The 12,274-nt window shown below is 40.6% G+C and overlaps 1 protein-coding gene across 1 annotated transcript in view; it reads right to left on the reverse strand.

The window, feature by feature from the left end:
• The window catches only part of lats2 (large tumor suppressor kinase 2), a 31,391-nt gene extending 20,168 nt beyond the window's left edge, over window positions 1-11,223 (reverse strand). The window contains exons 1-2 of the mRNA XM_038721167.1: window positions 10,992-11,223; window positions 3,975-4,683 (exon numbers count right to left, since the gene is read on the reverse strand). Coding sequence (XP_038577095.1) covers window positions 3,975-4,340 — 366 coding nt within the window. The 5' untranslated portion in view covers window positions 4,341-4,683; window positions 10,992-11,223. The remainder of the gene's footprint in view (window positions 1-3,974; window positions 4,684-10,991) is intronic.
• Between the last annotated feature and the right edge of the window lie 1,051 nt (window positions 11,224-12,274).

Genomic DNA, 12,274 nt, shown 5'->3' on the forward strand with positions numbered 1-12,274 from the left:
TATGACAAGGCGGCCTAACTATTGGTTTATTCTTTAACAGTGTATTGTATTTTATAAGCGTATCATATGTTTCCTATGTAAACTTGTATTTTGAAAAGTAGCTAGTAAATATTGTTTTCATTTATTCTACATTTAGTAGAATAAAAAAGTACAATATTTGCCTCTGAAATGTAGTGGAAGTATAAAATAACATCAAATAGTTACTTTCCACCACTGCTACTAAAAACCTACAAGTTCCATGTTAATTAAGGTTTCTAGTGTTTCTAGAGCAGATTTAGAAACATTTAAATCTAAAAATGACTAAATTCCAGCCATCCCGTACCAACCAACCAGGAAATCTTAAATCTAACTGCCAACCTGCGGAAGTGTTACTGGGCGAATGACTGAATCAGCCCTGCAGCGACTACCCACAAACATTCAGTCTAAAATCACAACGAAATGATCACAGTACAGTTAAAATCCAATCACACTTGCCCAGTGAAACATAAAGTTGCAGGTGAAATAATAAACTGCTGTGCCCACTCTTCATTCCCTCTAACGCAGCACACAGTCAGTCCAGGCATGGAAGACAGGTAAACAAGACGCAGAGCAAAGGCCCTGCTATCTGGAAGCAACCAACAATGGGCCTTTTGCTGTAGTAAGTTGAAATCGATTTGAATCGACCTCACTGTAGGATTTCTTCATAGTGCTGTGCATGGGCTTGACCAGAGCATTCTTTACATGCCGAGCTCCATCACAGGTGCCGTCCTCTAACCTCCTCTTTTAACCACTGGTGTACCAAATCTAAACTGGAACAGCCAGTTGCCCCTCAAACCTGACCCATTCAGTTCAATTAAGAGACATTTCCAAGTATGGAAGTACCCACAAAGATAAAATAAATAATATTCAAAAAGAAAATATTTTGAGGGTGGATTTGGCTGCTGTAATGACTATGCATGCAGTCATTACAGTAAATGGACTGCACTTATATAGCGCCTTTCTAGTCTAGTCTTGTGACCAAAACGCTTAACATTAAATGTCAAATTCACCACATTCATACACTGATGGCTGAGGTTACCATGCAAGGTGCCAACTGCACATCAGCAACAGAAGCACATACTCACACACAGAGATGGCACAGCTTTCGGGAGAAATTTGGGGTTTAGCATCTTGGGGGTAAGCTGGGGATAGGACCGCCAATCTTCCCATTAGTACGCGACCTGCTCTACCTCTAAGCCATGGCCCCTAAAATCCACTGACTCCGGCTCCGGCACGTTACGGCAGCTTGCGGCTGGCAGAGCTAATTGCAGCCATTATAGTGAATGCTTTTGAGTCCATTAGACGCGGCCGCAGCGCGTCCCAAAAGCGTCAAGCAGCACAGAGCAGATAGAAAGGAAGTCAGACACATAACAGACACAAAAAGAAATCTATTAACTAGTTAGCCTACTTAATCATAGTAGAAGCACAAAATGCAAACACTGCTGCTTGTGGGAAATGTAGCCTGAATTTGACAGAACGAAAGGGTGTCACAGAGAGCCTGAAGAAGGTAGTAGAAGCACAAAACGGACAAATTAATAAGAAGAAAATAATGTGGGCCAGGCTGCACACTCCGCTGCTGAAACTCTTCCAGTTGACTTTGACGCCAGGCTGTGGACACATCAAAACCGTGGCGCAGCCGTAATTTGCCGTAGCTGGAGTCAGTGGATTTAGTGCTCATTCAGTATGACAGACATCCTCACTCATTTCCAGTGAATCCTGTAGCAGAATAAATCTTAGTGGCATGGCATTTTCAAACTGCTAATTCATCTTCCAATAGTACACTGTACTAACAAACACTCACCAATGCAGTCCTCCTTGCACAGTTATAAAATTGAGTTAGTCAACAGTTATAAATATTCAGGTATAGTCATGGACTGTCAACTGTGTTTCAGAACTCATTAGCAACCTGGTTTCTAAGCTCAAGATGAAGGTTGGCTGTCTCTACAGATCAAAATCATGCTTATCCACCAGAGCTAGAAAATACCTGGTGATGGCACTTTTCTTCCCATATCAGATCATGGTGATCTGATATACGAGCGCTTCTGCCCAATGCCTACAGAAATTGGATGTTGTGTATCATTGTGCATTGCGGTTTTTCACGGGCTGTAGCTATAGGACACATCATTGTACTCCTTACTATAAAGCTCAATGGCCCTCTCAATGCAAGAAGGTATAGGCATCGGCTATAGCAAGTACTCAGGGGCATTATGGATTACGTTTTAAGGACGTCCTACACTTGTTGGTCCCCCTTGTCTGTACAGAACTAGGCAAAAAAGCCTTCATGTTTGCTGCCCCTGCTCTTTGAAATCTTCTTCAGAACTCATTGAAACTGACAGTCTTTATTTCTTTTGTATGTTTCAATTCTGAAGGATATGGAGTAGGTGAATATTGTTTGTAAAGGCTGTATTCTACCTTATTCAACACAGGGGCTTGTGTTATTTATGTGTATACTTGCTGTCTTTTATATGTTGGAAACTTGTCCTGTATGTTCTTTTATGCTGCGTCTTGGTGGCCAGGTGTCTCTTGCAAAAGAGATTTTAATCTCAATGAGCCTCACCTGGTTAAATAAAGGTTAAATAAAAAAAACATCTTTATTGCTGAATTGAGAGTGCTTTTAGTTTCAGGCCAAATAAAACAACACGGTGCAACATGATGAATTTCTGTCTCCTTATCCACAGCTTTGTAACAGGTGTGATGAATAGTAGTAGTCTTACATACTTTCTATGTTTAAACATCCTAAAATTAGACTTTCAAAACATATGCTGTAAATATGGGAGCTGTATAAAATTTGGAGATTTAATTTTGTGGTTTGACTCCTTCAACTCAAGTGCAGTGACGCCTGATTAACAGCATCCACATGAAGCCTTTAGTCATTTCTGAAAGTTGAGGGTAAAACAGGCATTCACGTTCCATGGAAACACACTCCCATCTCACTATTCTCCAGAGACGTTTGATGGCGCTCTTGCATTCCTCAAGCAGGATGGAGGGAGAAAACGCTAAACACCCCACTTGGGAAACCCACCTGGTATTTCAATGCTCAGGCCTGAGTTATGCAACCACAGCACTGTACACTTGGCAGCAAAGACTTGTATTGTATTGCATCTAAGAGCGTTTGGCACTCTTGACTTCTTTCATTAGAAAGTCCTGACTGAAGGAGGCAGAGTCACTTTCAACATCTGAGCAAAGTGGCTTTTAAAGCAACAGAGCAACATAATAACATATTATATCCACCATGTTAATAGACACTACAGTACATCCACAGCTTCTCCGGTTCTTGTGAACGTCTCACACATTCGCACACAATAGGGGTTTGAAAATCATCTTGGCACAATATATTGCAATACAAAAAAAAACATGTGACAATAGCACAATGGCAATGAAAACAAAATAAACCACAACAGTAACTCTATCAGTTAGGATTCCTAAATGTTAAAACTTTGTGTTTGTGTGGAGGGTTCAATTAAATGTCATCCATTAAGACTGACAGATGTCTCAACTGCTTCCTGTAAATCAAACAAGCTTGCAGTTGCAAAAACATAAATCTAAATCTAAAATTAGATTTGGTCAAATTTTGTTTGGTGCCAACTCAGGTGTTTTTTGAGAATGCTTATTCAACCAAGTTGACATTTGTTCTTTATGGAGGAAATTCTCATCTATACACATTTTTATTCATTTATATTCTACTTTAAAAGAAGATAATGATTTGTTTGTTACATATTTTCTCTTTCTGTTCCAATATTGCCATAAAGCTCTCTACAACATTTCCTGCAAGGTACTAGTACAGCTATAGCTATTAAAAGGATATGGTTACCTTGCTATAAAAAAGTGCACCAAATGAAGCACATTCATTCACAGGACAGGCACATAAAATCCTACAACAAACTGTCAAGACACAAACCCATATATGCACAAACATGCATGCTCACAAACACTCTCCTCCTCCGTCTTTGGCTTACCTGGTCACAGCCGGCGTTGACCAGCTCCTGCAGCATCTGCCGGTTGACTTCCCCAGCGCCTGCAGGGTGCCCTGACCCAGAAGATGGGCCAGACTCATTGGCAAAGGGCATGAGAGACTTGCGGATTTCTCGCAGAGCATTCTGGTAGTTGTTGAACTTTTGCGGGGGTCGGAGCTGCTGCTGTCGGCTGGCTGTGTCTTTCCCGCTCTTGCAGTCGGCCCCCCTGCTGCTGTCTGTCCGGGAGCTGCCCCCGTGCAGGGCCTGGCTCACTAGTTTGGCTGGCTGCTTCAGACCCTCCTTGATCTCCTGAAGCCTCTGGCGTGTGTTGCCTACATACGGGGCAGCTGGGAAAGTCTTGGGCCTCATGGCTTCAGTGCCCAGGGCAGGCCCCTATTCTAAAAGGGAAACACACGCACACTGGCACTCTCTGCTACACCCTCCACAAAGATCCCTTTCAAGCTGGCTGACCTAAATAGATAGAGTCTCCAAGAGCACAGATTTGGGAGTCCTCCTCGGTGTCCCTTATTTGTTTGTGTCTCTCTTTGTGATTTTGATTCCCGCTGATGCTTGTGGGCTGGGTGGCGGTGAGGTGTGGCACTACAGGCATTCCATGGTGTGTCTTTCAAGGCTCAGGTTCCAGCGTATTCCAGGAAATGCAGCCAGCCACAAGGGCACCACGGAGCCAAACCATGATGCTGCCAATCTTTGCCTGTGAAGGGAAGGGATGGAGTTAGAGCATGGAGACTGTGGTCATGCACGTCTTTATATTTGGACACATTCATGTCAACAAGAATTAAAGGTCTCTGGTATACAGCAAAATATGATGAATTGAAAGAATAAATGTGCCCCCCCCCCCCAAAAAATAAAAAAAAATTCCCTTTTTATACAGTCACATACATCACATCAGAGGTGGATGACATGATCAGCTGATAGCTGGTATTTAAAATAAAGAATATTCCAGCCTGATATCAGCATGATGTTAATTTCATATGTCAAAAACTAAGACAAATTAGTTTCAGTAATGCTTAAAAAGTATGGCAAACATCACATGGGAACTGGTTTGAGAGGAGTGGTATAACCTGGATGTCAGATTCAGCATTTGTAATGCATAAGCAGTACCCCATGCATAATTCAAGAATGCTAGGGGTCATAAAACCACACCTGCACCCTATCAATGAATAGCAGTGGTTGCAAAAGTCAGCCTGTCACTGCATTTTTCTGCTACGTGGTCACTGGTAAACACCCTTGTGAGAGCGCAAAGCTCCAACGTGGGGTCAAAACAGTCAGAAGCCCTCCCTGCGTCAGGCTCTCTGCACTGTGATGCTCCCCTGTGAACAGACATGTAATCACCATTTGACCATTCTTATCTGGAGGAACATACCCCACATTCTGCCACAATACTGTTAATCCTTCAGGGCAGATGTGATGACGTGTAGAATAAATGCACATGTTCCTGTCAGGAGCCTCACGTGAGGCCTCACAGACCAAAGTAAAACACTTACATCTTGGTGAGATTTGACATGTTTGGAGGGTTTTTGCTGCATTAAATAGAGATGACAAGAAGACAGGGAGCAACAAAATTTCGGGTTATGAGCACATTTTAAAAACAAAGGTTGGTTACAATTGTGAATCTAAAGGTCATGCTGATACCAGGGTTTCCCTCCTGTGCTAAAAGCAAATTATTCAGCAATTTCCACACTTTAAAAACAACCAAGATTTAATGTTTCCCACAGGAATTTAGTTTTGCCTGTATGGAAATGTCTCTGAAAATAAAACATAGACCATCCTGAGACAATAAAACTCTCCCATGACACAATCCCCTTAGGGGTAACTAGTGGGCTGAAAATAAGAATCTACAGCCATGTTAGAAACTCTGCAGCACTTTGAGCTAAATGCTAACATCAGCATGCTAACATGTTGATGTTCAGTGGGTATAATATCTTCCATGTTCACCGTGCCTTGACATCAACATCTGTACAACACTTCATGGCAATTCATCCAATAGTTGAGTCGAGACGTTTCACCAAATACCAAAATCATCAACCTCCTGGTGGCACTAGAGGAGAATTCAGAGGATCACCAAAGTCAACATGAGTCACTTTCTGGGGAACATGAAAGTATGTACAAAATTTCACATCAATCCATCAAACAGTTGTTGCGATATTTTGCATGGACTGACCATGCCCTAGAGCCAAGCTGCAAGCGTTTGTTGTTCAAATGTAATGGCAGCCCATCAAACCTTCAAAGTGACAAAACCAAACCTGGAAGAACATCCCATATGATTAAGGGCGAGGAAAGAGTTCACTTTAGCATTTGTAACCATTAATTGCTTGGTTTTTGTTCCTCTTCCTTCTTTCTTTCTTTCCTTCCTTCCTTCCATTTGGGATCCACTTTAACAAGTCTCACTTTACTAGCCAAGCAAAACCTCTTGACAGCAGACCCTAAAACTGACAGAGAAGTTGGTTTCCTGTCCAACTGAGCAACTCACAAGCCTCAAATAACCAGAGAAGATATGGCAACAATAATCAACCTTTAATTGATCTGCTTGTATTTCAAAAGGTATGACTGGCAGGTTGATCAGGAAAAGAAACAATTATCCTGACATGAAAATAATTTACGAATTGTAGGAATTTACTTAAACAAATCAGTTATTTCAAATATATAAGGACATCTTTCGTGCTTAGGTCATGCACACGTCATCCTCATTTTAACCCCATGTCATGTCTGTTTCAGCAGTGAGTTAGTTTAATACATTACTTGTGGCAAAACGTCTGGGTTAACTTTTGGTGAAAAAGTAGTGGCACCGTGCCTAAAAGCTGCTGTGTTGCATTTTGCATGTCGATCAATTAAACCCCCACACACAGTGTAGGATTTCTTTACTTCCCCAAACAGTGAAGAACAGTAAAAGAAAAACAAAACGGTAACTGTGGGACCGGTCAGTCAATAGTGTCCTTCTGTAGCAAACACTTCACAGGTTAGTTAATGATGTTACTGAGTAAATGACATGTGAAGCAAATCAGTAAAGAGTCTTGGTGATGGTGTAAGAAAAGCTTTTACTGTAAAAAAAAAAAAATATGGCCCTACCATAAAACGCCTGCTTTTAGAATAGAGTTTGTTTTAACATCCCATCCACTCGAAAGATCACCAGGAGAAGAAGACGGTATTTCAGTTTTAATAAGTCACATAAAATTGAGCTGATGTACCTTCTAATAATGAAGTGGGGCTAAAACAGATCGGTTTTCTTCTTCTCGGCTCGTAGTAAAGTCACGTAATAAACGGCTATCAAAACAGAGACAGTGGTTCCACTTTGCCACAGCGATGTTATTAGTTTAAAGTAATGTCACATTAGACAGAGTACCGAAAGAGCTAAATAAAATGCTAAACAAATTTAAAAAATACATGTTGTATGTCAGGTTCGAGGCAGACTGAAAGGACATCCATTAAACCCTTTTTCTTTAATCTTTTCTATAGAACGACGGCAATGGACAACAACATAACATAATTGTGTCCCCGACTAGACACATTACTTCCTCCTCCTTCAAACTAAAAAGCTAAATTAATTAATGGCCAAAAATGTTACTTCTTTCAAGTTTTAAGGCTGATTTTTGCTTCTGAGTGAAGAAACCAGACGGTTGACTGTGGTTTTAAACTGTTCTTTATGGCCAGAACATGACAAACAGTGGATCACTTCACATATCTGAGTTAGAACATTCCAAATTATTATGATAAAATCTTTTTTCAACAAATATGCATGAATACAATTAAGTAAAAGCTTTTCTTCAGTACCTTCTCCCCCCTCAACAAAATAAATATCTTGATATAAAAATGAAGCGCTAATTCATTGGTGATTCAAAGGAATACAATTAAACATTTCTTGAACATTTGTTATATTGTTCTTGAGGAAAAATATGGCACTAATTATCATTTTTGTTTTATTGCCCAGCCCAACTTCCCAGTAGATGCAGAGCAGTACTGGGATCATGTCAGTCCCCACTCACCTCCTCCCTGGCAGTCTACATCCCTTCGGGTCATTTCTAAGAAGGACAGAGGCCTCACTGTTAGTACAGATTAAACTTTGTGTAGACAAAAACATGTTTTTTTTTGTAATATTGGTGGGGTAGAGCCAAGTTGCATAAATGTTGCCCCATCACTGGGATCTGCTGCCTCCATTCCTGTGATGCTTCAGGCGCCATGTCCGAACAGTAGGCATTCCATTCCACAAGTAACTACAAGTAACCTCACACCACTGAATCATGGGACAGTCTATGCAGACCAAAATAAACCCCAAAAAACCCAACAAGAATTATGAATGATCTCTGCCTGGAAATAGGCTTTAGGAGGGTGTTGATCCAACTTTACAAATTTACCAGAAAAGAAATGTGCAAAGACATAACTGCTACTGCTGAAAGCCACAACTCATAAACACAAATACACAGCATACTTCCAAACTTAACCTGCAACAATACATACCTAAGCCTTATCTCTGTACTCAATTTAAATAAATGGTAATTAATTCCATTGCACACACACAAAATATCACAAAAATGTCAAAACACTTTAAAATAAGTTGCACAAAAAAAAAAAAAAAACGAAAACGAATTAAACAGATTATTCATACTTTTCTGGGAAAATAACACTTAATTAAATGCCAAAACCACAGTTCATCACCTTAACCTGCAGTTCCTCCATCGACCACTAGATGTTGACTCAAAAAAAAACAAACAAAAAAAAAACACCACCACACAAAGACAACTTTTCTCCCCACAAGATCTTTGGCTTTAAATACCTAAAATAATCTAAAGCACTTCTCATAGTGTGTAACTTGTTGCCAGATTCTTATTTAGAGAGTGCTTAAGCTGAAAAGAGATTCATGTTTTGCGTTGTGTGTCTTCATGGACAGGTCTCTAAGCCTACACTACACCCATACTCAGCTCCACTCAGACTTCCTCCCCTGTGCAACATACACTGCCGTTTGTTTTGCTGCAGAAAGACCAGATTTGCCCCCTATGACAATATGTTGTAGAAGAAATATTTTCGGAAATTGCCACCAATATTCAGCTTAGACTATGTGAGTACTTCAACAGACTCTTCCTGACTGCTGCCAGACTTGATCAGTGACGCCCAGAGAGCCTTATATCTAACCAGTTTGCCAGATTTTGGAAAAGTGAGGTGAGTAATGTCTCTGCTGTATTTGGAAAATTATAGCGGAAGAACACAACTTCCTAAATGGCAACTGTGACCCTGGTGTGGCCTACAGGTTTTCACAGGTATCTTCCAAGATATATCACAGACAAAGCGAGTCAAGCTCACTGCAGTTGGAGAGAAAGTGCATGTATGAGAGGCAGCGCAAGATTAGCTTGTGAGTGAAAAACAAAGTAACACCCCCAGTAAACATGGTGTGTTTGCAATTCGCCAGTGTGTAAACTTACATTTCTCCTTATGTATGGGGAGATTCTGTAATCTGAGCACAGGTTGTACAGAAAAGATGGTAAATCCAATTTCAGCATTCATAACATCCCTCATAAAATCTTCAGTTGACACCAGCATTGTTCTACAATCCATGGTGTTCACTGATCACCAGAAACAGACACACATGCACATCAAATTCAACCAGGTTTCTTTGCCATTTTGCCACCCAGCTTGTTGTTCTACTTTCCTGCTTACTTGCTGGTGTACATTAAAAATGAACAACACAGCTTAAATGGCTATAACCGGCATCTGCCAGCATCTGTCTGTAGCCCGGTGGGGATTTCCCACTGCAGTCATCCCTGTGTGGTTCTTCCCTGACAGATGCCTCTGCACTGCCCGACACAATTAAATCCAGCTGTGGCCTGATACCTGACAACACGCTGTTGCACCACCATAGCCTAAGTATAACAGGCCTAACAAAAATGTGACCTCTCGCCTTAGGAAAACACACTGGCATGACCATAAGGTGTCTAAATAAAACTTAAGTGTTATGATTTGGTTTGCATAACTCGGGCCTGCTGCTCAGCATTCAGAGGAGGCAGCTGGCACTGAAGGCGCCATCTACCTGCTGCCAGGTGAGTTCTTAACAAATCAAAACACCTGGACTGATAAGTCAAAAAACGGTGTGTTAAAAGTGTGTCAAACAGAAAGAGAGACTGTGTGTCTGAGTAGTAGTAGTAGCAGCGCACCTGAATGAAACACATGGTTGCATCAGTGCCAAACTATGCAGGCCTTTAGGCTTGAAATAGAGCGGAAATACCAAATTCAAAACAAATGTTTCCCCCTTTTTTTTTTTTTTTTAAATCCAAAAACAGACCCAGATACTATTTCTCCCATTGTGTTTTCAGTGAAAAATAAAAAATGATCTTGTGATTTCAGGGTTAACTTGGACACATTTATGTCTCTTGACAGCCTTTTTTAACCACATGTCACAACTTTGTATCTTAGTTATTGAATGCAATGCTTTCAATATATAATGATAATAATATAATGGGCACAGGGTGTTATGTTAGCAGCAAATGTATAGATGGACGGCTCCTGGATCTCCTTTATTACAACTGAATATGAGATTTGGTCCCCTTAGAGGTCCCGAAATTGAGGTCTGCAGCAAAAACTTACAGCATACCTGCAATTACTTGAAAATTAGCACCAGGGGTTAATGTATGAAACTGACTATAAACTATTTCATGTGTGCCAAAGCTTTAAACCCGTTACAAAATGGGGTCTGTGTAGTTTACAGTCTTTGCCTGGGGCCCCCAGTACATGGAAACCCTCAGAAACCCCTGACTTAACGTCCTGTGGCCTTCCCAACTGTATCCCAGGCTGCAACACCAGACACACATTCCTATGCAGAAAGTAGTGGGGTAACTTTGGCCCCATTAACCCTTAAAGTGGTCCAAAGTGAAAGGAGGGGAGAGAACAGGGTTTTTTCCTATAAGTTATCCCTCAATTTAAAACACACCAGTGACGGAACTTTTTCCTCAGGAACAAGTCGTGGAAATAACTTACACCACCACTCCCCTCCCCAAAAAAATAGTCTCAACTTACCATGTGATAGAAGTAGCGAGAATAACTCAAGATTGGAGAGTAAATCCCGTCAAGCGAAACACGATTTAAAGTCCTTTTCTCGGCGGGTGAACGCGTACGAGACAGCTGAAGAGCTCAGACAAGACGGAGCAACTGTGTAAATCTGATGAAATGAGCCTCCATTTTCTCCCCAGACTCCAGGCAGGATCAGAAATGCAGCACAAAGTTGGACACTCGCTGCATTGTTAACATTCCTCAGGTCACGTGAGGGACCGACGCACGTCAGCAGCGAGCCGAAGATCGTCTATTAAGAAGAGTGATTCACTCAGTGGCTCAGTTTTGCTTTTAAATAGTTAATCCTGTCTTGTTTGATTGATGGGATCTCCACGACGGATTTTTAGGGCCACATTAAAAGGGTGAAGATGTTTTATTTATTTTGCATTTCGAGTGTAAAGTGGAAATGACGAGAATAAAGTCAAAATGATGAGAGTAACGTTGAAATGGTACTATGTTGACTTTATTCTCGAAATGCAAAATAACTTCAAAAGTCTTCATCCTCAATTTGATTTACCTGAATGTGACCCTATATTCTGTAACAGGGTTTGAAATGGTCAGCTATGCTGTTTTCTTTTTCTGGGGGAAACTGCAACAGTAACTGTGAACTACTTGCTTGCTCTAACATTTTACTGTGCAAATTCCACAACCACTGGTGGAAGACATCAAGTCAATTTTACTTTCATAGCACATTTTATACAGCAATGTAAACTCAATGTGCTTTTAAAAAAAAAAATACAAATAATTTATTTTATTGTTAGAATATACATATAATAATATAGAAAATAAGCAAATACTCCAAGAAAAGGGGATTAACATTGGCAGAAAGAAAGTGCATCTCAGCTTTTCCAAGAGCAGATCCTGATAATGATTTTTTTTAAAACCATACAATTTACATTCACTGCAATAAGTGCACATCTCTGTAATGGGTGACATCTAGAACATGTTTAAAACCATTACGTGTAGGGTTTTTGTGTGACTCTTTAGCAACTTTGGAATTATTCTAATGGCTTATTAAGTTTCTATTTGTGCGAAAATAAAAATCTGGTGAAAATATTGCCGTCTACCATCGGGGACGCCAAATTCTGATATTCTACACATAGTGACTAAAAAGCAACAGAGTGATAGGTCTCGTTTTTGTTTTTTTACACCTCTCTGACCGCATATTCTAGGCGGGGCTTCCTCCGATGTATTTCTGTCTTTGATAAATCAAAAAGTATCAGTACTTTACTCAGACACTCCTCTCTGGC

Source organism: Micropterus salmoides, unplaced genomic scaffold (assembly GCF_014851395.1).
Source record: "Micropterus salmoides isolate LMB-PRFRI ecotype aquatic unplaced genomic scaffold, ASM1485139v1 Ms_hic_scaffold_15, whole genome shotgun sequence".
Taxonomy (NCBI): Eukaryota; Metazoa; Chordata; class Actinopteri; order Centrarchiformes; family Centrarchidae; genus Micropterus; species Micropterus salmoides.